Below are 24,127 nucleotides of genomic sequence, written 5' to 3'. Positions count from 1 at the left end.
TTAGGGTCAAGATCTTTTATTTCCTGATTTTAAACACTGCCACCATCATGGCCCTTCTAGTTTCTTCTGTACCTCTGTCCCAGTGGCTCCTGGCTGTAGCTCCACACAGCTCCTTTCTTGCCCCTGCCTCTGGCCCTTCTGGTGCTTACCCATCAACCCGAGTTTGACAGATTCATTTGCTTTGTCCCTCCAACCTGCAGGACTGGACTCTTCTTCCTGGTGGAGGGTTCCTCATCAGCCAGTGTTCAAGCCCAGCCTACTACTTATTAGTTCAGCTTGCTCTTGGCTTTTGTGGTTTTGGTGTCCAGCATGCTCTGGGCATGGGTGAGCTGCTTTACAGAATCGAGCACAAGGATTCCAGGCAGCACCAGCCACAGGCCGTTCATGAAGACAAAGTAAAACCAGAAGTAGAGCGGGTGGCCCAGCTCCCCATGCTGGAATCCATCCCGCTGCTCTGTTAGGAAATAGAGCACATCCCCATAGATCTGACCTGTGGGAGGTAAGAGGGGAAGAGGAAACCCAGTCAGGAGGAAAAGCTATTCCAAGGCATCTTCTAAGTCATCATTCAAGGTCTCAGAGCTGATTCTCAAATTTAGAGAGCTAAGAAATCTGAAAACATATGGCTGAAAATTTGAGGAATTAGAAAAGTGAGAATTCCAGAAATCAGAAGCTGAGAATTTCTCAACTCAGGAGAGTTTTTATCTCCAGAATTTAAGGAAGCTCAAAATACCTTTAATTCAAGACAGCACAGGATTCCACAACTAAAGAAAGCTAGCAGTGTAAGAACACAAGAGGACTGAATGCCAGATGAAGGGAGCTCAGAATCCTAACCCTGGAGGATCCATGCGCTTCCTGCCACCTTATGTAACCTTCACAGGAGACGTTGTGACGAAAGAGGAGGAGGGGGAAATGAACCTTTCCCACCTGAGAACACAGACTGAGAGGGTCATGGCTGTTCCGGAACCTCAGGATGATGTCATTCAGCCTGACTCAGCCTGGGATGGGCACAACTGAGAGGGGCTCTGTGTCTGTGGATCCCCCATGAACCCCTCTAGGACCCAGTGTAGGCCCTCTCCTCACCTACAGAGACCACGAGCTGTAAGACAAAGCGGAGGGGCTGCTGGCGGAGAAAGGCGATCACCACCCACAGACTGAGTGGTCCCCAAAGGCAAGCTGTGATGGTCTCCATGCATATCGTGAAGTTGTCACTCCTGTGGGAGGAGAAAGGATTGGGGAGCACTGGCATCACTGTGCTGTACCCACATAGCACCCCATTAGTGCTCCCCGACTCACCCCCCCCCCCAAGCAATGCAGGGCTCCCTTGATGGAGGCAAACACTTACAGGATATATCGGCTGTCTCCCTTGGCATACTCCTTCCCTGAAGAAGGTGAGAGACATACATAAAGAATAAAGGCAAGAAAAGGAATTCAGATGTGTGAGAGCTGAGGGCCCATGTAAGGTGTGCTTCATAACCTCTCCATGCCTCAGTTTCCTCATCTGAGAAATGGGGTAGCTGTCTGGATTCTAGAGTGAACATATGTATACAAGATAATGTGTGCAGACCTGACACAGAACAGTAAGTAACGCTGTGACTGTCTGGTATCCAATAAATGCGGAATAAAAGAAGGTTAAGTGTAGGTGATGGGGTGAGTTAAGTAGCCAGTGAGTATGAGAGAAAGAGAGAGTACGCATGGGTGAGCACACAAGCACAAAGGTGAACAGATGAGTGAATCAAAGAATGAGCAGAGAATTAATAAGAAAAAGACAGACCACTCAATGTAAAAATAGACAGGAGACAAGAATAGGTTCTTTAGAAGAGAATTCCAAAATGGTCAATAAACATATGAAACGTGTTCAAACTTCATTAATTATTAAGAAAAAGCAAATTAAAGCCATAACGAGGTATCACTTGCAGCCACTATGACTAAAACTAAAGAAACACCTGACCGCACCAAGTGTTGGCGAGGACGTAGAGGAACTAGAACTCCCATATGCTGCTGGTGGGAAAATAAAATCGTGTAGCCGTTTTTAAAAACAGTTTGGCAGTTTTTTCATAAAGGTAAACACACATCTACCACTCTTCTCTTCCATATTTACCCGAGAAACAAAGGCAGATCTTCACACAGACTTGTGTTAGATCCAAGTGTTATGGAAGAATAGCAGTTTTATGGGTGCCTGGGTGGTTCAGTTGGTCAAGCATCTGCATTTTGCTTAGGTCATGATCCTGTAGTCCTGGGATCAAGTTCTGCATCGGGCTCCCTGCTCAGTGAAGAGTCTGTTTCTCCCTCTCCCTCTGCCCCTCCCCCCTGCTCATGCACTGATGCTCTCTAATAAATAAATAAAATCTTTGAAAAAACATAGCATAAAAATAATTTATTCATGAAGCCAAAAAGGAATATTATTTATAATAGCAGAAGACTGGGGGCACCTAGGTGGCTCAGTCATTGAGCTCTGCCTTCAGCTCAGGTCATGATCTCAGGGTCCTGGGATCAAGCCCGGTGTTGGGCTCCCTGCTCAGTGGGGAGTCTGCTTCTCCCTCTCCTGCTGCTTGTTCTCTCTCTCTTTCTCTCTCAAATAAATAAAATCTTTTAATTTTTTTATTTTTATTTATTTATTTGACACAGAGAGATCACATAGGCAGACAGGCAGGCAGAGAGAGAGGGAGAAGCAGGTTCCCTGCCGAGCAGAGAGCCCAATGCAGAGCTCGATGCCAGGACTCTGAGACCATGACCCGAGCCGAAGGCAGAGGCTTAACCCACTGAGCCACCCAGGCGCCCCTCAAATAAATAAAAAAAGATTTAAAAAAAAAAGATTGGAGGGAAATACCCTAAAATACTGGCCAAGTCAAATAATTCTGTAACATCCATGCTTTGAAAGCTTTTTATGAACTGATGAGGAGTGACCACGTTGAAAAAAAGCAAAGTTCAGAGGTGTATATACCATATTACCATTTTCACAGAAGGGGAAAAAAGCGATGATGATGATGATGAAGAACAGTTATGGCATCTACTGTCTGCCAACAGAGTTCTTAAAGTCTTTTTTCAAGATTTATTTATTTGAAAGATAGTGTGTGTGCATGAACAGGAGGGACACAGGGAGAGGGAGAGGGAATCTCAAATGGACTCCATGCTGAGCTCAGAGCCTGACACTGGGCTCGATCTCATGACCTGAGCTGAAAGCAAGAGTCAGATCCTTAACCGACTGTGCCACCCAGGCACCCCTGCTAACACTGTTCTAAGTGACTTACATATTTTTGGGTATTACCATTCCTCTTTTACAAATAGCAAACTGAGGCTTATCTGTGTAATTTTGTGTAAGTAAGCCCTGGAAAAAAGCATACACAATTATTGACATTGGTTAATAATTACAGAAACTTGGTGGACAGAAGGTAAGATTTTCATTGCACACCTCTTTAAATTGTTTTTTTTTTTGACCCATATGAACAGATATTCAACAAAAAATTTGAATACATTTTAAAAATAAATTAATGTTAGAGTTGGTGGGTGGATAAATATCTAAGCCAATCCCTGCCCAGAAAATTCCCTCCCACAGCCCTCAAAGAACTCAGGACTCACAGAGTTGGGACAGGAAAGCTTGGTCTCCAAGAAGGTCTTCGTGGTAGAGGCTGAACCAGCCCTCAATCACCATGTGAATGAACCCACACACTGCAAACCAGCACAGGGATAGTCGCCGCCAGGTCCCCAGGGGGACGACCGCAGCACGACCTGACAACAGCCATGTGGTCACAACCAAGACGCCAGAGACGGAGAAGAGGCCCGCCAGGAGATGCCAAGTGGGGCAGTCATTAGGCACAAAGTTGTCCAGCCTCAGGTGCCGAGGCCAGTATGGGTGCAAGGGGCTGGCGTTTGTGGTCATGTCTTTGTCTGCTGATGGCTGTATGTGGGCAAGTAGAAAGGAGAAAAAAAAAAAAAAAGAAAGAAAAACCTGAGCAAACAGAAAGCACAGAATGAGATCATAAAATCAAATACAAATAATTTATTATCACAAGAAGTGTAAATGGACTAAAATTATCAGTTAATAGACTGGATTAAAAATAGCCTAATTATATGCTGTTTTAAAATCCCAACTATAAGGCTGTTCCAGTCCTCCAAGAGAGTCCTATGAAGTGAAAGACACAGGAACCGGGCCAGGTTCTAGCCCTCATTGGTCACAGTTTGGTGGGAAGACACAAAAAACAGACTAGGTTCCAGCTCTCATTGGTCACGCCCTGATAGGGGACACACAAGGGTGTGGTCCCTTCCTCAGGGGTCATAGTTGGCTGAGGGAGACACAGCGACCAGTCTGGGTTCCACTGCAAGGGTCAGGGTCTAGCAACTTTCAACAGGAAGCTATTCCCTCCCCCGCAGTCCTGGAATCCGCAGGACAGAAGAGAGAAAACTAATCCGAACTACAACCGTCAGGGTCAGTGTGTGCAATGCCAGACCCTTCCTGAAATCGTGCATAACGCCACTAACCTGCGAGAGAAAGAGGAAAGCGAGAGACAGGGGTCTTGAGCGCAGTTCTAAACAGGAAAACGAGGGTGAAATACACAAACCACCAATTAGAAATAGAAGCCTCTGGTCTAGCCGCCCAATGAGAAGGCAGATCTTCTGCCGTCCCGGCCACAGCGCGCCGTAGCTGGGGGGGTCTTGCGCAGGCGCGTAGGGTGGTCGGTGGGTGTCCGTGCGTGGGACCCGGGCGGGGGGTGGTGGGGGGAGAGGGAGGGAGGAAGGGTCTAGCGCGGGCGTCGAGGGCCGGCTGTTTAGCAGTTGAGAGCTAGGGGATGGAGTGGCAGGTTGGGCGGAGGACACTCACCCAGCGGCGTGGTCGCGGCAGCCTCGCTCACAGACTCCGGGGTCTCTCTAGCCTGGCTCGCTGGCTGCGTAAAAATCCTTCGTTCCGACTTGTCCCCTCACAGGTTCCTCACCTTACGGAGCTGGCCAATGGAGGGGCTGCGAAGGCGCCAGCGCCGCCCCTAGCCAATAGGAGCTCTCTGTGTGCAGCCGGCCCCGCCCCCATGCGTGGTGCCATTTTCGCTGTTGGTTGAAACCCAGTCAGGAGTTGCGGGGAGGCTGGGACTCGCCGAGGTTTGTGGGCATTTTGGGGCTGAAGCCTGTCCCCAGTGAGTCCTAGCTTCAATTTCTCTAGCTCGTTGTCAGTCAGTCGTATCGGAAACTGGGTGTTTTATCCTTATCTGCTGTTGAGTCAGCATTGCTCTGTGTTCGCTCACCTTTGCCCTCGTTTTTTAGGGACATCAATCAATGAGTTCCCAGTCCTAATGCCCGAACCGGCGAGGAAACTTAATACGACAGGCAGACCACATCTCGTACGTTGTGCCTCTGCCCTCTCCCTGGGCGCTCAGAACTCCTCAACGCTCATCTCCACTTCTCCCGACTTAAAGTCAGAACTAGTCAAAACCCGGGCTCCCAGAGCTGCTGGCCAACTGGCATGGAGACCCTTCCTCTCCCTGTGCCAGCTCGAAAAGGGCAACCCAAACTCCGTGACTCTAAGTCAGCAGGCACCCCAGGCCTCGTAATCAATCAGAACCCCGACCTATCACACACCTTCCTATCCAATTAGAACCCACAAGCTTCAGTTCTAAGACCAGTAAGCATGAACTCTTCATCTGTCTTGCTTTCCCCCGTCTCTGCCCTAGTCAAAATAACGGATCAGAAAACCAGTTTTCCAGCCAGCTAGTATCAGCCCCCCCCCCCCCCCCCCGCCACCACACACACATCCAACTATCCAGTTTGTCCTGGCTCCACTCAAATCAAGTTGTGCAGTCCTCGAGCTCATCATCCAACCCTGAACGATAAATTAACCATGAACCAACCACAACCTGTTCCCTCTTCATGATTTCCAGCTTCCAAACCTTTAATCCATGCTGTGCCCATTCCTCACTCAATTCTATTCCCCACTGAGCAGTGAAGAAAGAGCCTTTTGTATCTTTCCTACTTTTATTTGACAATAACAAACTGTATATAAAAAGGGAGAAGGAAGGCGGGGGGAGGCCCTGGATCTCCCCCTCTCTGTTTCCCCAAGCATCCTCTGCCCCTAGGCCCCAGCAGGGACCACCCCCTTCCCGCCTTGTGGTGGAGTGGGGATCAACAGGCATGGAAATTGTGTGTGTGTCTGTATGTGTGTGTGTGTGTGTACGGGTGTCAGGGGGGGTCAAGGATGGAGAGGGGTCAAGAATTAGAGATAGGGCCTTCCCTCATCCCGTATCAGAGCTGGCACCCTGAGGAGGGGTCTTGAGGGAGCTATGAGGGTCCACAGATGGGCCTCAGCCTATGAGACGATAGAAGATCCAACATCCAAAAGTGACCCAGTGACTGGCCCAGCTGAGCTCTGACCACTTGTGGACAGTGTATGCCATGCCGTAGCCCTGTGGGAGAGAAAGAGGTGACAGTCCCACTCGGCAAGAACAAAAAAAGGTCTCAGGAAAACCCATCCTTTGTTCAAGGACATTTCTGTGACTCCATGCTAACCCTAGGCAAGGCCCCAGAGAAGAGACTGGGTACATGTAAAAGGTAAGCAGAGTCAGGTGGGGTTTTTTTTTTTCATGTTTTCGTCTTTAAATATTATTTTAAAAACAAAACAAGGCAATTCCGTCCTCTGACTTGTACTCTCCCTAATACAGAAGGAGCTCCTAGAAATCAATTTTTCAAAAAGAAAAAAAAAACCTGGTAAAGGAAGGGAGTATGCCATTCTCACAAAGGAAAAATCCCAGTGGCTCTTAAATATATGGAAAGATACTCAGCCTCACTCATAATCTTCCTCCTCTCAAACCGGCATACCTATCCAGGAAGTCTGAGAGGCACTCTGTTGGTAGGGCAACAGGTATGGTCACACACTGCTGGGGGGAGGCAAAAAAGTAACTTCTTCATTGTAACTCTCGAGGCTAGATCCTATAATTCCATCTGCACCTGTGTGAATCCATATGGGTACGAGGGTATTAGTACTTGCTGTAGCACCATTTGCAATAGGAAAGGGCTGGAAATCACCTAGGTGTTCACTGATGAGGGACAAACTGCACTGTGTCATATCGTCATACCCTCGCAATGGAAAACAAATGAATGAGGACATTCCATGTACTTATGCGGAAGATTGTCAAGAACGATTACGTGAAAACAGTGACATGCAGAATGGTATCATTCATGAGTTCTTTTAGGGTAAAACCTGGGGTGGGGGAGGGAATCAAAATATAAATCAACTGTTGTGCTTATATTTTAGCGGGACATTTTAATGAAGTGAATAAAAATAGTTACCTCTAAGAGGGGAGGAAGGAGACAGTAGGAGTAAGACTTTTCCCTGAACATCTTGAATACTGTTTTGTTTTTGAACCTTATGATTTATGCATTAACTATTTTTACATTTTAGTTTTAGTAAAAATTAAAACCCCGATTTTGCACACTCAACCTGAACAAAGATTAAAAATTGTTTTTAATGACAAAATAGAAAATAAAAGTTTTATTTTCAATTAAAAATAAAAAAATGCAACTAAAAGAGAAGCAAAACCTGGATCCTGCAAGAGCCATGTGAAGAAACAGTATTTTTAAAATCATCTTTCATTTAAAAAGGGAGTAAAATCTGGAATGTGTATACTCCACATGAATAAAAATAGCACATACATTTTAATGTACATTTTTAAAGCAGAATCCAGAGTTTGCACATTCAACCTGAGTAAAAATACTTCTTAATTAAATAAGAAAGAAACCTTGTGTATTCTATTGAAACAAAAATATGATGAAATGATTAATTTTTTGAAGAGTAAAACCTGGGGGTGCCTGGGTGGCTCAGTCGGTTAAGAGGCTGCCTTCAGCTCAGGTCATGATCATGGGGTCCTGGGATTGAGCCCCCTACGTTGGGCTCCTTGCTTGCCAGGGAGCCTGCTTCTCCCTCTCCCTCTGCCCTCCCTCCTCTGCTCCTGTTTCTCTCTCTCTCTCTCTCTCTCACACACACACACACACACACACACACACACAAATAAATAAACAAAATGTTAAAAAAAAGAAAACTGGGATTTTGCTCTTCATCTCTATAAAATAAATTTTATAAGTAAACTAAACATAGTTTGCAAGCCTTGCCCTAATAAGAGCCCCAACAGGATGAATCCAGCAGAAGGACCCTGAGAAAGAAGGATCCAGGAGCACTAGCTTCGCAAGTGCTACACAGACACATGACACGAGGTCCTCAATGCCTCAGCCTCTTCACCTTTGCTCTCATGGTTCCCATGAGCGGGTAGCACGTCCCTAAGTAACCTCCAGCCCAGGGCCCCACCTCACCTGCTCCTCTGTGGTGTCATCCACATCGACATCAAACAGGGAGCCCAGGTAGGCCAGGTGGAAGATGGCCAGGGCCCCAAAGAGCAGGTTTAAGACTCGCACCCCCAGGCCCTGTGGGGGACAGATGGATATGCTTGGCAGCTGGATCTACTCACTGTCCCCCAGCCCCACCCGGCCAGAGGAGCCCAGGGAGATGCACAAGGCCCAGTGGGTCCCAGGAAGGAGGATGTCTAGGGCACAGGGCACCCCCTGGGGTTTGGATCTTCCTACGGGAGCCCTAGAGGTATCCAGGGATGAGGCTACTGTTAGCCTTGGGGCATCCGGGGGGAGAGGCGAGTGTCGAGGCAGAGGAGGAAGAACGGAGGGGTTTCAGCTGGGGGCTTATGGTGATAAATGTTGGTTGCCAGGTGGGAGGCAAATCTGAGGTGGTCCATATTTCTTATTGCAAACAATGAAAAAACGAACAGAAACAAATCCCCACCACGACCTACGAGACCCACCTTTCCCCACTGCCCTCGCTCGCTCTGCTCAAGCCACACTGGCCTCCTTGTTGTTCCTCAAATATTCCAGACTCTCCCATCTCAGAGCTCTTACACAGGTTGTTCTCTCCCTGCCTGGAATGCTTCTCTTCCTCATCTCCTCCAGTTCAAGAACTCAAAAGTCACTTCCCTATTTAAAATTGAAACCATTCACACCCCCGCCCCATACTTCCCTTCCCCTTTCCCTCACGTCTTTTCTCCTTGGCATTGATCCCAATCTAAGAAACTATTATACTTTTGTGACTTTTTAAAAATTTACTGTCTTGTCTGTTAAAAGGCTTGTCCCATACAGCTGGGACTTTAGTCTCTTTTGTTCACCACTGTGTCCCCAGGGCCTAGAACAGTGCCTGATACCAGCAGGTGCTCAATAAATATTCACAGGGCGAAGGGGGGGGAACGGATGCCAGGTGTGTATACAGCAGAGGCTTGATAATGTTTGTGAGAGAAATGGATGCCAGGGACTAGAAGTGAGGTTCTGGGGATGGCTCAGGCACCAGGAGAGGAAGCTGGACACCCTGAGACGGACAGAAGATGGAGACGGAAGTAACGTTCTTGAGGGGAAGTGCTGGGCATGAGGTTGCCCGGGCTGAACCCTCACCAGGCGGTGCCGGTGCGAACAGTTTGGTGGGCACCGTTTCGACAAGACGCAGGCACTGAGGATCCGAGCCAGGCGCTTCCGGAGGACTGGGGCGGATGCCAGGAAGTAAGGGGGTCAGGTTAGCCTCAGGAGACAGTGGTTCTAGCCCTGCCCCCACCTCCTATCCCATCTGCTGGGCTGGGCTCAGCACTCACCGTGTTCCACGTAAGTGATAAATGCCAGGGACAGCAGCACCGCAGCCAAATGGAAGCTGAAGCCCTGGAGGGCCCAGGGGGCAAGGAGGTGAGTAAGGAGAGGCCCTGCCCCCCCCAGCTCTCCCCACCCCACATCCCGCTCTGCCCTGCTCACGTGCAGGAGGGCACTGGCTGCATAGGTAACCAGCACGGCTGAGAAGGTCCCCAGGCGGAGAGCATTCTTGAAAACATCTGGAAGGGGGAGATGCAGGTCAAGAGTCTCCTGGGATCCCCTCTGCCCTCCCCAGGGGGCCAGAGGGCAAGACGAGGAGCCCACAGCCTATTGGAGCCCCCAGGATAAAATCTTTATAATGGTCCCAAATGTCCCAGGTCCGAAACTTAGCTCCTGATCTTCCCTCCCAAGCTGCTCCTCCCATAGCACGCCCAAATTCAGCCAATGTCAACTCTACTCTTCTAGTTCCTCAGAGCAAAAACCTAAAATCACCCTCGCTCTGCCCTCTTTTACCCTCTCCCCCATTTCCACAACCAAACTCTCAGCAAATCCTGTCAGTTCCACCTCCAGAATGTATCCAGAATCTGCCCTCTCTTCACACCCACTGCCACCACCACCATAGCTTGCTTGGACTATTGCCATGACCTCCTCCCTGCTTCCACCCGTCTGCTCTCACAGCAGCTGGAGGGGCCTGTTACAACCCAAGTCAGCCCTCAGTCCTCTTCTGCTCACACCCCTGCTGTGGTGCCACTTCTCAGAGAAAAAGCCCCAGTCCTCCCTGTGGCCAGTGAAGCCCTCCAGCCCCGTCACCTCTCTGCCCTCACCTCCTGCTGTTGGTCCCCATTCACTCTGCTCTCCCGGCACTGGTCTCCTCCCTGTTCCTCAGATACATGCACAGTATGCTGCCTCAGGGCCTTTGCACTGGCTGTTCCCTCCATCTGTTTACCCTCTTCCCCCCACACATCGGTATTGCTTGTTCTTTCATCTTGCTCAGGTCTTTGCTCAAATGTCACCTCCTCGGTGGGACTTGCTCTGGCTAATTTATTTAAAATTGCAACACTCTCCCCACACTCACTCCTGCCAACACTCCCAGATCATCTTTACCTGCTTCATTTTTTTTTTTTTACCATAGCACCTGTCACCAATTGCACTATTATGTATTTTTTTTTCTCTTACTGTCTGCTCTCCCCACAAAAATGTCAGCTCCACAGGGACCAGGGACTTTCTCCCCCCTGGTTCCTGCAGTATCTTCAGTGCCTAGTATACAATAGGATCTCAATAAATGTTACATGAATGAAAGGCCTGGGTTGAGGACTCCCAACTCTTTTGGAGCGGTGACTTGGTTACTCACAGTTATTTAGCCAATAAGACATGGGCAGGTTCCAGCTCGTGACAACTTCCACCATGGACCGGGGCAGCTCCACATTCAGTGGCTTGGATACTGTCAGGTCCCTGTAGGCAAAAGAGACCTGCAAATTCATCTGGGGTCTCAAGCCAACCATCTAACCTCCATACTTTTATCTTGGCTGTTCCCTCCCCTGGGACTCCCTCCCACCTCCCTGCAGCTCCTCTAGGCAGCACCCTAAGGGAGAGGGGCAGCCCCCAGCCCTCCCCACCATTCCAGGTGATCCTTCTCCTCGGTGAAGCCAGCCCCTGCCAACGTGGCCGTGGCCTCAGACAGAAAGCCCACAAAATAGTTGCTGAAGTGGAAGGAGACAGCACTCTCGTAGGCTCGCAGCCACCTGGGGAGAAAGTGGTTGGGGGGAGAGAGGGATCACTCCCAGGCCTGGCATGACACCCCACCACATGTCAGGTCCCCAGCCCCACTCTGCAGACTCACCTTACCATGGTGCCCCTAGGGCCCCCAGGGGTCAGGAAGGCAGCAGAGAAGAAAGGAAAGAGAGTCAGAGAGGACCTGGAGGCTGGCCGGAGTTGTTTGTAGACAAGACAAGACAGAAACATGGCAGCAAAAGATAGTCACATGCACGCGTACGCTGTCAGTTTCATGCTCAAGTGGAAGTGTGAGCCGCCCTACGGTATGACCTGGTCCTACAGCCTCACACGGCCAGACATCCAGACCCAGCCACTGTCAGAGGCCTGACCTCACCGTGCGACACAGCGACACAGCCACGAGATAGACACAAATGCTATCAGACTCCCAGCCTCACAGCCCTCCAGTCTGACCCAGTGACGGTAAGATACACCAGAGTCCTTTACTTAGGCACAGACACCCCCAGGCACCCTGCTTTGCACACGTTTGTGATACTATGCTTAACCCAGTCTGTACAGCTGTACAGTCAGACATGGTGAAAAACAGACCGCGGCCCGGAGAAAGTGTAGGTTCTGGAATCGGGCCTGGGAATAACGCCCAGAGGCTTAGCTGGGTGACACTCGTTAAATCTCTCCACCCTTTGGGAGCCTCATTCAGCATCAGACACCATCAGCGGCCAGTGAGTGGGGGCACTGGGTCATACAATCAAACAGCTGGATGAAATCCTACAGTCACACTAGAAGGTGGATGGTCAGTCCCACAGATAGGCATGGACACATGGTCGGTCATGAGCCACAGCCAGACAACACCAGGCGGCCAGACAAGGCAGACTCACAGGCAGAATCCGTCACAGACAGGCATACAACAGGCTACACACGGTCAGACCCATTCCCAGCCAGAGTCACAGACGACCCAGCTTTATCTTTTCCAGTGACAGGCACACATCCCATCACTGACAAAGGCACAGCGAGACAGCTGGAACACCAGTCCCACACAGAGGGTGAGTAGCTGACAGGTGAACGACCCACATACACCAGTGTCACAGGCAGGTCGGCGTCACCCACCAATATTTACTGGTCAGTCCCCATTGTCGTCCCATAATTTGTTCCTAGCCGTAAACTAGATGGACAGCCAGGCACAGTTAGAGTGTCGGTCACATGGAGTCACAGAGCTAACTGTGGTCAAACAACAGCCATAGACACTCAGCCTCTGTCTAGTCATGGGATAGATGGTCCAACAGTCTCGGACCTATAGAACAAACCAGCCACAGACTGCGCCCCCCACCCCAACCCCTAGTCAGTCCCACTTGCCCTTAGCACCTGCCCTCATTTACCTGGCTTTGCGTTTCTTGCTGTAGTAACAGAAGACAGACAGAAGAATTAAGAGACAAGCTCAGAGCTGGGGAGACCCCAGGTCCCTCCCCAACCCCCTCCCTGTTGGGCAGAGGCCTCGAAGGCTGTGCTCACTTGCGAAGGAGGCGGTCACCATCAAGGGGGATGAAGTACGGGAAGAGGTAGGGGCCCACACAGGTGGACAGCACAAGGCACAGGAAGGCCAACGCCAGGCTCCGGGCCACCTTCTGCAGCCATCGGCGGCTCTGTGGGGATCAAGGCTCCATGAACACTGCCCCACCATGGCTCCCACAGTCCCTGCCCACCTGTCCACCCATGACCTCACCAGCGGGCGGCCTTGGACAGCCTGTAGGTAGCTGTGGAAGGATATCCAGGGCCCAAAGACGATGGTGCCCACGAAGTAGAGGTAGCCCATGAACTCCATGGGCGAGGGCACTGCACCCACCTCGCCCCGGTCCAGGTCGAAGCCCAGAGACACCGCCTTCATGGCCACGATCATCTGGGCCCCTATGTGTGGCGCCCATGGTCAAGTGGACAGGCAAAGAGCAGGTCCGCGTGGGGGAATGGGGAGCACCAGGTGAGAGGTGGTGGGAGATGAGGAGGTCAGGTGTGGATAGGTGGGCACGGTGTCAGACAGGCAGGTGAGCAGAGGGGGCTCCGGACCAGCAGACGCCTTGAGTCAAGTGTCAGGCGCTTGCGCACATGAGATAGGATAGACAGATGGCGCGGGGGGGCGGGGCAGTTGAGGGGAAGGCATGGGAGAGAGAGACACAGATGTAAGGGGAATCTGAGGCCCGCGTGTCCACCAGAGCGGGCAGATGGGGGAGAAAAGCAGGGAAGGACAGACGGGGCTGGGGGAGTTAGGAGCCATGGGGCAGGGTGGGAAGACAGGGGCGGGAGGGGGTAGGTGAGAGGGCCGGGACCACCTACCTCGCATCTTGTGCCATGTCACGGTGTCCACCATGTGCATCTCACTATGGAAAAAAGGTGGTCTTGGCTCCATGACTCCCATGGTCTCAGAGACCACAAAGTGGGGGAAACCCAGGCGCAGAGACAGTTACAGCCCCCCTCCCCGCACATCCCCATCCTGCACAATCTCCTGGAGGAATAATTCTCCAGGACCCAGGACTCCCTCCTCCAGGGGGAGCCCAAGCCCAGCCTGTCCGGTACAGCCTTCAGAAAGAACTAGTCTCCCAGTCTCCTTTGCCCCCCCACTCTGGGAATCCCCTATGCCCTCCTCGTCCTGGACAGCCTCACAAGGAGTGGCCTGGGCCCCCCGCCGCCCCCGCCCCCGCCCCTTGGCCCACAACGCGGGGAGGAGGACTCGCACCCATACCCCATGAGCAGGTAGATGAGGATGGTGACCGAGAGGAAGACTCCGCGATGGGAGGAATGTCGGCAGAGGAACAGCACGAGGTAGCACAAGAGGCTGAGCAGCACGACCCAAACCATGTGCAGCTGGAAGAAGTGGTAGAGGCTGAAGAACCCCCCTGCCACAGTGCTCGCATGCTTCAGGTAGGACGGCAACCCTTCGGGTGGAGGGGGGAGAGAACAAAGAGAACAAGAACGGGAAGTTGGCTGGGCCAGGAGGAAGGGAGGGCCACCGGGCAGAGGGCAGAATAAGAGGTGGCAATGTGGTGAGATTGCAGGGGTGGGGAGGGGGGAGGGGGCCGAAGCCTGTGAGCTTGAGAGGGGAGCTGAGAAGAAACATTTGTAAAGGACATTTCTGGGAACCCTGGGTAAAATATGAATATTGATTTATGTTGGATAATTATTATCGCACCCAGATTACATTTCTTGAGGGGGGAGGCGGGAGGGTGTGCTTGTTGGGGGAGGATGTCCTTATTCTTGGGGAGGCACACACTGAAGGCTTTGGGGTGAAGTGTCAGCACATTCTTCACAGGATTCAGGAAGATGATGGACAGGTAGATAGATAGAGCTAACGTGTTAACGTGTTAAGATGTTGACAGTTGGGGGGGGTGCCTGGGTGGCTCAGTGGGTTAAGCCTCTGGCTTCTGCTCAGGTCATGATCCCAGGGTCCTGGGATCGAGCCCCGCATCGAGCCCCACATCGAGCCCCGCATCAAGCCCCGCATTGAATCCCGCATCGAGCCCCGCATCGAATCCCGCATCGAGCCCCGCATCGAACCCTGCATCGGGCTCCCTGCTCAGCAGGGAACCTGCTTTCCTCCTCTCTCTCTCTGCCTGCCTCTCTGCCTACTTGTGATCTCTGTCTGTCAAATAAATAAATAAAATCTTTTAAAAAAAGATGTTGACAATTGGAGAATCTGATAATGCATATATAGGTGTTCAGACATTATCCTTTCAGCTTAACTTTTTGGTAAGTTCGAAATATTTCAAAATGATGAACCTTGGGGGGGGGCATCCATTTAAAACAAAAGAAAAAAAAGGGAGCATCTGGCTGGCTCAGTTGGTGGAGAGTGCAACTCTTGATCTTGGGTCATGAGTTCAAGCCCCACGTTGGGTGTAGATTACAAAAAAAATCAATAAATAAACTTTAAAGAAAAGGAAAAGAAAGTGTAGAAGCTTTGAATCTCAGATTTCCAAAATTCTCAGCATCCTATAAGAAAGTTGGGAACTTGGAATCGTATCATTTGGATACAGGCTTGCCACGATTGTGGAAGAATTCCAAAATCCCACAATCCAGAAATCTCATCATGCCCGGACTCTCGAAATCCAGAATGCCAGCATTTTGGAAGGCTACACTGTGAGAATTTCTATTTGTCAGAATGCCCAAACTCTGTAACGTGGTACTTAGGGATTCCATAGCTGACATCGGTATCCCAGAAGCTTGTAACCTTGGGATGGAGACATTTCAGGATCCCAAGATCCAAGAAGCTCAGCTTTCTAGAATCCCAGAAACCCAGGCATACTGAAGGATGTGGCTTGTCATGGCAGGATGTGGCTTGGTGTGGTGAGGCATGGAGTGGCTGGGCATAGCGGGACGTGGTGTAAGGAATGGTACTTGGGCTGCTGGCATGTGGTGGGCTAGACTCGTTGGCGTCCGGTTTGGCATGGCAAGATGTAGCGGGTTAAAACGTGGCTTGGGATGAATAAATGTGGTATGTGTGATATGGCCTCGGTGGTGGCACCTGGTGCGGCAAGCACTTACCAAGCCTCCAGAGCAGCCGGCAGGCGAGGCAGATGGCAAGGAGCAGCCAGATCTGATCAAGGCCCTGCTGGGCAGTAGGCAGGAGACAGCCCTGCAGCAGTTGCTGGAAAAATTCCTGGCGACTGAAGGTGGCCATTGCGAACCCCCACGGATGGATGGACAGATGGATAGACCTGTCAAAGTGGGGACACACAGGGAGCCAGGATGTCCGTGGGGCAGGCCATGCTCAAGGGATGGACTTGAACACTCAGATTTCAGTTTGGGGCTGTCCGTCGGGAGACATGGTCCTGGGGGGCTGGGGGAGGGTGTGAATGTCAGGTACATCCGACAGAGCCACCAACTGTGTGTGTGAATGGGCGTCCGGGGTGAACACACACAGCCCATGACCTGTAGTGAATGAAGGACCCGGTCTCTTGTATGCTGTGAACAGTCCAGGTCCGATGTAATTGAATGGTGTATATTCTAGGCCCACATATCAAATGGGGGGGCCCCCCGGGTTTCCAAGGTAGAGTCACTCTGTGTGGAGGGCAAAGAGGGAGATCCTGTGACACTTGGGGGCCGTGTGCATCTCTTCTTCTATGGATGTGGGGGGTGTCCTGTATCCCCCGCGCGCCCCATCTCACCCCCACCTGGCCTCTTGTAGCCGCCAACAAAGCTCTGCCCAGGCCCGGGAGCTGCAGGGAGGTGAAGTTGGCAGTCGGGGATGTAGCAATTGGAGCAGTGGGAAAGGTGATGGAGAGGGGGCCCCAGGACACGCGCTGCAGACCCGCGCGGAGAGGCCGGCTCAGGATGGGAGCAGGGCAGCCGCACGCTCACTGCTGGCGACTTACCTGGCAGGAAGGAAGCTGCGGTCCTGGGGGCCGGGGACGCACCACCGCCGCCACCTTCGCCGCCTCCTCCGGGCAGCCTCCCCCGCAGGCCGCAAGGCCGGGACCAGCTGCGGCTCCCTGGGCGGCGCGGAGAGCGGGCCCTTTAAATCCCGGGGAGGCCCGGCCGGCCAGCTCGGCCAATGAGAGGACAGGAGAGGGGCGGAGACGGAGGAGGAGGGGAGCCGGAGGAGCGAAGGAAGGAGGAGCGGGAGGTTGAGAGGAGCGGGGCGCTGGAGGACGTCGGCGCGCGGAACGTTTGCGCCCGCACCTATCCGGCCTCTTGGGGCTGTTTCAGCCCCTTGAAGGTTCGCGTCGGGAGGTCTTCTGACGGCCCGGAAACAAACTTTCCAATCGTCAAATTCCTAACCCTTCAAGAAGCCGAGACGCGGAGGGATGGGGGAGGGAGAAGGCAAGCCCGCTCCCGCGACCTGGCCCAACTGCCCACCCGCGCAAGTCTTCTGGCCACTTTTGTCCCCCCTCTCCCCCCCGTTTCACAGATGGGAGAATAAATAGAGATCTCTCCTTCCCAAACCGGTGAGGGAACTAAAGGAATTTGCAGCCCTACCCACCCGCAGAGACGGGTCAGAAGCATAATTACTGTGTCACCTAGGAGCACGAATTAGGCGCCTGTGCTTCCCCTAGGGATTCCTCGTGAGCACTTGGCTTGTCGTTGAGACTGATATGCCCGCATAACTCCCTACTGGACTCACTCCTGCCCTGAGGGTGACCCCAGCAACTAGTAGTGAGGGTTCCCTGTGCACTAGGAGGCTAGTACAGAGCATCAATCCCGGAGCATGTTTAAAAAGCGCTTACGGTGCCCCCAACAATGATTTCTTTTGGGTTCCATCTGCACCAACATGGAGGAGTTAGGCAGCACCTGGTGTCTACCTCCCTAACCCTGCAGTGTCTGGACTCTCCACTCTGTCCCTAGGCTGATGAGGGGTTTATTATGACAAAGGGGGCATTTTCTGGGCGCGTACTGCGGTTTAGCAGAAGTTGGAAGAGAGAAGGAACCCCAGGTCAAGCTGGATCCTACCGTGACCCGAAGAATTAAGGAAAACAGGGTCTAATCAGATTGATGAAACACACTGAGCTTCAAACAAAAAAGTGGGATTACCTGTTCTTTCCTTGGAAATCTCGGCGGCAGTTGAAGAGAAATGGATGCTTCATCTCTTTAAAAAATGTTAACGGGGATGCCTGGTGGCTCAGTTGTTAAGCCGCTGCCTTTGGTGTAGGTCATGATCCCAGGGTGCTGGATCGAGTCCCGCATTGGGCTCCTTGCTCCTCAGGGAGCTTGCTTCTCCCTCTGCTTCTGCCTGCCACTCTGGCTGCTTGTGTGCGCGCGCTCTCTCTCTCTCTGACAAATAAATAAATAAATAAATAAAATCTTAAAAAAAATGTTAAGGTGGGGCCGCCTGGGTGGCTCAGTTGGTTAAGCGTCTGCCTTCAGCTCAAGTCAGAATCCCGGGGTCCTGGAATCCAGCCCTGCATCAGGGAGCCTACTTCTCCCTCTCCCACTCCCCCTGCTTGTGCTGTCTGTCTGTCTGTCAAATAAGTAAATAAGATCTTTAAAAAAATTAGAACGACAATTAGATACCATTTCACATCTACTAGATGTGGTTCATATTTTTATCACTGGAGCTTTGTAGAGGGTGGGGGTATCTGTCAAAAGTTTTAGCCTTTGTGGTCACTCCAGATTATGGTTTCTAAATAGTCTCCCTGTAATTAAAGAGATGCAAATTAAGGCAATGAGATCGCATTTTTCACTTATTAGATTGGCAAAAAATGCTTAGTTTCATAATAATAATAGCAACATATTCATCTCTTTCTGTCTCTGCCTCTATCTCTTTTTAATCTCTATATTTTTTCTAAACTTATATATATATATTTTAAGATTTCATTTATTTGTCAGGGAGAGAGAGGGAGAGAGAACGAGCGCACAAGCAGGGGGAGCAGCAGGCTGAGGGAGAAGCAGGCTGCCCACTGAGCAAGGAGGCCCATGTGGAATTCGATCCCAGCACCCTTGGGTTCATGACCTGAGCCAAAGGCAGACATATAACTGATCAAACCACCCAGGCATCCCTTTTCTAAACTATTTGATACTAGTTGCAGTTTTGATACCCTTTCAACTGAATAATATGAATTTACTAAGAACAAGGACATTTTCTTCTATTCCTACCAGTAGAGTCTGAATGTTCCAGTTTATCCACATCCTTACCAACACTTTGTTATTTGACTTTTTGATTATAGTTGTCATAGGCAGTGTGTCAATAATGTTCTTTTTTTTAAAAAAGATTTTAGTTATTTGACAGACTGACATCACAAGTAGACAGAGGCAGGCGGTGGGGCGGGGTGGGAAGCAGCCTCCCCGCTGAGCAGAGAGCCCTTTGTGGGGCTCGATCCCAGATCCCAGGACGTTGAGATCATGACCTGAGCTGAAGGCAGAGGCTTAACCCACTGAGCCACCCAGACGCCCCATCTCTGTGGTTGTTCTTTTTTTTTTTTTTTTTTTTAAAGATTTTATTTATTTATTTGACAGAGAGAGATCACAAGTAGGCAGAGAGGCAGGCAGAGAGAGTGAGAGGGAAGCAGGCTCCCTGCCGAGCAGAGAGCCCGATGCGGGACTCGATCCCAGGACCCTGAGATCATGACCTGAGCCGAAGGCAGCGGCTTAAACCACTGAGCCACCCAGGCGCCCTCTGTGGTTGTTCTTAACAGTGTCCCATATTTCTTTTTTAAAAAGATTTTATTTACTTATTTGAGAGAGAGAGAGAGAGAGAGAGTGAGAGAGAGATGAGGGAGGGAGCGCACAGAGGGAGAAGTAGGCTTTCCACTGAGCATGGAGCCCCATGCGGGCTCGGACCAGAGCCCAAGGCAGACATTAACCGACTGAGCCACTCAGGAGCCCCAGTACTGTCCCCTGTTTTTTTTTTAATGAAGTATAGTTGACATACAATGTTACAGTTAATCTCAGGTGTACACACAATGATTGGACTCTTCTTTAAGTGTAGTTATCATCTGTCACCATGCAGTGTTATTACATTACTATTGACTATATCCCCTATACCATACCTTTCATCCCTGTGACTTATTTATTTTATAACTGGAAGTTTGTACCTCTTCATCCCCTTCACCTATTTCACCTGTGTCCTTTTATAGTTAAAGGAAATCCCAGGTCACAAGATACATTCTGTTATCTGGTCTTTTTAATCTCTTTCAATCTGGAACAATGTCTCGGTCTTCTCTTAACTTGCATGATCTTAATGTTTTTGCAGAGCATAGGGCAGTTACTTGGAAGAATGTCCTTCAATTTGGGTTTATCTGATGTTTCCTCAGGATTTGATTTGCATTATGCATTTTTGGCAGGAATTCCACAGAAGTGACTGTTCTTCTCAGTGTATCCGGAAGCTCAAAGTATTGGTTAATGGCAAAATGGTTGGTGTTAGCTTTGATCATTTGATTAAGGTGGTGCCTTCCAGGTTTCTCCACTGTAAAGGTACTATTTCCCCTTTGTAATTAAATGAGTATTTTGTGGGGTGCCTGGGTGGCTCAGTCGGTTAAGCGGCTGTCTTCAGCTCAGGTTGTGATCCCAGAATCCTGGGATCGAGTCCCGAATTGGGTTCCCTTCTCAGTGGGAGGTCGGCTTCTCCCTCTCGCTCTGCTGCTCCCCCTGCTTGTACTCTCTCACTCACCCTCTCCGTCTCTCAAATAAATAAATAAAATCTTAAAATAAATAAATGAGTATCTTCTATGAAAGACCTAAATGTGAGACAGGAATCCATCAAAATCCAAGAGGAGACCAGAGGCAGCAACGTCTGTGACCTCGACTGCCGCAACTTCCGGCTAAAGGCGACTCCAAAAGCCAGGGAAACAAAGGCATAAATGAACTACTGGGACTTCATCAAGATTAAAAGGCTTTGCAAAGGAAGCAGTCAACAAAACCAAAAGACCACCAACAGAATGGGAGAATATATTTGCAAATGTCTTATCAGATAAAGGGCTCCTATCCAAAATCTATAAAGAACTTATCAAACTCAACACCCAAAGAACAAATAATCCAATCAAGAAATGGGCGGAAGGCGGGAACAGACTTTTCTCCAAAGACGACACACAAACAGCCAGCAGACACATGAAAAAGTGCTCCACATCACCTGGTATCAGGGAAATACAAATCGAAACCACAATAAGATACCACCTCACCCCAGTCAGAATGGCTAAAATTAACAACTCAGGAAACAACAGATGATGGCGAGGATGCAGAAAAAGGGGAACCCTCTTACACTGTTGGCACTCACTGTGGAAAACAGTATGGAGATTCCTCAAAAACTTAAAAATAGAGCTAGGTATTTACCCCAAAGATACAAACACAGTGATTTGAAGAGGCACCTGCACCCCAGTGTTTATAGCAGCAATGTCCACAATAGCCAAACTATGAAAAGAGCCCAGATGTCCATTGACAGGTGAATGGATAAAAAAGATGTGGGGATGCCTGGGTGGCTCAGACAGTTAAGCAGCTGTCTTTGGTTCAGGTCATGATCTCAGGGTCCTGGGATCCAGCCCCGTGTCAGGCTCCCTGCTCAGGGGGAGTCTGCTTCTCCTTCTCCCTCTCCCCCAGCTTTGTGCTCTTACTCTCTAAAACAAATAAATAAAATCTTAAAAAAAAAAGATGTGGGGCGCCTGGGTGGCTCAGTGGGTTGGGCCGCTGCCTTCGGCTCAGGTCATGATCTCAGGGTCCTGGGATCGAGTCCCGCATCGGGCTCTCTGCTCAGCAGGGAGCCTGCTTCCCTCTCTCTCTCTGCCTGCCTCTCTGCCTACTTGTGATCTGTGTCTGTCAAATAAATAAATAAAATCTTTAAAAAAAGAAAAAAAAAGATTAAAAAAAATGTGATACACACACACACAGAATATTACTCAGCCATCAAAAAATGAATTCTTGCCATTTGCAACAACATGGATGGGACTAGAGGGGATTATGCTAAATGAAATAAGTTAGTCAGAGAAAGACAAGTATCATATGATTTCACTCATATGTGGAATTTATGAAACCAAATAGAAAGGGGTACCTGGGTGACTTAGTCGGTTAAGTGTCTGCCTTTGGCTCAGGTCATGATCCCGGGGTCCTGGGATCAAGCCCCACATCAGGCTCCCTGCTCAGTGGGAGACTGACTGCTTCTCCTCCTCTCTCTGCCTTTATCCCCAACTTGTACTCTTTCTCTTCCGAATAAATACAATCTTAAAAAAGGAAACAAAACAGAGGATCATAGGGGAAGGAAGGGAAAAATAAAACAAGATGAAATCAGAGAGGGAGACAAACTTTAAGAGACTCAACTCTAGGAAACAAAGAGGGTTGCTGGAAGGGAGGAGGTTTGGGGGGGATGAGGTAACTGTGCGATGGACATTAAGGAGGGCATGGGATGTAATGAACACTGGGTGTTATATAAGATTGATGAATCACTGAACTCTATTTCTGAAATGAATAATACACTACATGTTAACTTAAAAATTAAAAAAATAATGAAGGGGGCACCTGGGTGGCTTGGTGGGTTAAAGCCTCTGCCTTCAGCTCAGGTCATGATCCCAGAGTCCTGGGATCGAGCCCCGCATTGGGCTTTCTGCTCGGCAGGGAGCCTGCTTCCTCCTCTGTCTCTGTCTCTCTCTCTCTCTGCCTACTTGTGATCTCTGTCAAATAAATAAATAAAATCTTTAAAAAAATAATGAAGAGGGGCGCCTGGGTGGCTCAGTGGGTTAAAGCCTCTGCCTTCGGCTCGGGTCATGATCCCAGGGTCCTGGGATCGAGCCCCATATCGGGCTCTCTGCTCAGCAGGGAGCCTGCTTACCCCCTCTCTCTCTGCCTGCCTCTCTGCCTGCTTGTCATCTCTGTCTATCAAATAAATAAATAAAATCTTTAAAAAAATAATGAAGAACATTAAAAAATGAGTATTTTGTAGGGACATACTTTGAGATTAGGTAACTCTTCTACCATTCCTCAAATTTTCACTTATTAATTTATTTTTTATTTTTTAAGATTTTATTTATTTGACAGCGAGAGACACAGTGAGAGAGGGAACACAACCAGGGGAGTGGGAAAAGGAGAAGCAGGCTTCCCTCTGAGTGGGGAACCTGATGGGGGACTCGATTCCAGGACTCTGGGATCATGACCTGAGCCAAAGGCAGACACTTAAGGATTGAGCCACCCAGGCATCCCTCCACGAACTAATTTAGCATCCCTTGGTGATTCTTACCTGAAACAATTAACACTATGATGATGGCCAAATGATGATTTTCTCTTACATGTATAGCTGGGATTTTATGGTAAGGAGGAGTTTTCTCTTCCTCCCCATGTCTTTAGTTATTCATTTGTTTATTTGTATTAGTATGGGACCCACGGGTTCTTCTTTTAATTTAAAGATTAAAGTCTGTTCCTATCTTTATTTATAAAAGTAGCTTAATTCAGATATAATTTACAGACTATAAAACTCATCCATGTTAGTTGTACAATGCAATGGTAGTTACTATATTTAGAGACTTGTGTAAAGATCACCACATCCTATTTTTTAGGACATTTCAGTCATCCTAAAAAGAAATTTTGTGCCCACATGGAGCCTGATGTGGGGCTCAATCCCGCAACCCAGAGATCCTGACCTGAGCCCAAACCAAGAGCTGGATGCTCAACGGACTGTGCCACCCAGGCGCCCTAGAAGTTTTTAATGTTGACGTAGCCAACTTGCTTATTTTATCTTTCATTGCCTGTGTTTTTGGTATCACATCCAAGAAATCATTACCAAGCCCAATGTCATGTTTTCTTCTAAGAAGGTCTTTATATCAATTTTGAGTTAATTTTTGTATATGGTGTGAGGTGCGATTCCACCTTCATTTTTTTGCATGTAGGTATCCAGTTTGTCCAGCACCATTTGTTGAAAAGAACTCTCATTATTTATTTTAATGCTCAAACTGTTCTTGATTTGGCCACTGAGAGTCTCCTCCACTTGGTTCCTGTGTCCTTTTGACATATCTCCATCATTTTAAAAAAGATTATATTTATTTATGAGAGAGAGAACACAAGCAGGGGGAGCAGCAGGCAGAGGGAGAAGCAGGCTTCCCACTGAGCAAGGAGCCCAATGTGGGACTAGATCTCAGGACCCTGGGATTGTGACCTAAACCAATGGCTGATGCTTAACTGACTGGGCCATACAGGTGTCCCATCTCCATCATTTTTTAGTACATCTTTCCTTTAGATCACATCAGGATGTTTCAGGCTCATCTTGTATGTTCACAGTCATGGCCCTGGGGTCAGCCATTTCCCCCCAAGAAGCCTTGTTTCTCCTTTTAATGGAGAATGGCATTTAGGAAACCAAGATCTGGGCACTAGAAGCGGTCATTGCTTCTAACAGTGC

General features: G+C 49.5%; 2 protein-coding genes across 7 annotated transcripts; both read right to left on the bottom strand.

Moving 5' to 3' along the window:
* LOC123935471 (EBP cholestenol delta-isomerase) lies at positions 1 to 5,107 on the bottom strand. 3 transcript variants are annotated; one of them, XM_045996293.1, is made up of 6 exons: positions 4,817 to 5,107; positions 4,477 to 4,523; positions 3,577 to 3,895; positions 1,343 to 1,379; positions 1,081 to 1,211; positions 1 to 490 (listed from the first exon to the last, which is right to left on the bottom strand). In XM_045996293.1, exons 3-6 carry the CDS (start codon positions 3,875 to 3,877, stop codon positions 267 to 269), a joined length of 693 nt encoding a protein of 230 aa, XP_045852249.1. In that variant the 5' UTR covers positions 3,878 to 3,895; positions 4,477 to 4,523; positions 4,817 to 5,107; the 3' UTR covers positions 1 to 266. The 3 variants fall into 3 exon arrangements, with proteins under 3 accessions (XP_045852249.1, XP_045852250.1, XP_045852248.1); XM_045996294.1 differs by lacking the exon at positions 4,477 to 4,523 and having other exon boundaries at positions 3,577 to 3,946; XM_045996292.1 differs by lacking the exon at positions 4,477 to 4,523 and having other exon boundaries at positions 4,817 to 5,105.
* An 850-nt stretch (positions 5,108 to 5,957) lies between these two features.
* PORCN (porcupine O-acyltransferase) lies at positions 5,958 to 16,815 on the bottom strand. 4 transcript variants are annotated; one of them, XM_045996447.1, is made up of 15 exons: positions 16,695 to 16,815; positions 15,865 to 16,037; positions 14,069 to 14,261; positions 13,663 to 13,706; positions 13,058 to 13,239; positions 12,847 to 12,977; positions 12,714 to 12,731; positions 11,450 to 11,464; positions 11,226 to 11,351; positions 10,961 to 11,061; positions 9,772 to 9,848; positions 9,618 to 9,681; positions 9,424 to 9,509; positions 8,287 to 8,397; positions 5,958 to 6,386 (listed from the first exon to the last, which is right to left on the bottom strand). In XM_045996447.1, exons 2-15 carry the CDS (start codon positions 15,998 to 16,000, stop codon positions 6,285 to 6,287), a joined length of 1,386 nt encoding a protein of 461 aa, XP_045852403.1. In that variant the 5' UTR covers positions 16,001 to 16,037; positions 16,695 to 16,815; the 3' UTR covers positions 5,958 to 6,284. The 4 variants fall into 4 exon arrangements, with proteins under 4 accessions (XP_045852403.1, XP_045852406.1, XP_045852404.1 ...); XM_045996450.1 differs by lacking the exon at positions 8,287 to 8,397; XM_045996448.1 differs by lacking the exon at positions 11,450 to 11,464.
* Between the last annotated feature and the right edge of the window lie 7,312 nt (positions 16,816 to 24,127).

Source organism: Meles meles, chromosome X, assembly GCF_922984935.1.
Source record: "Meles meles chromosome X, mMelMel3.1 paternal haplotype, whole genome shotgun sequence".
NCBI classification, from domain to species: domain Eukaryota; kingdom Metazoa; phylum Chordata; class Mammalia; order Carnivora; family Mustelidae; genus Meles; species Meles meles.
The sequence above is the reverse complement of the archived record's forward strand: the minus strand, read 5'-3'. Positions and strand labels throughout refer to the sequence as shown.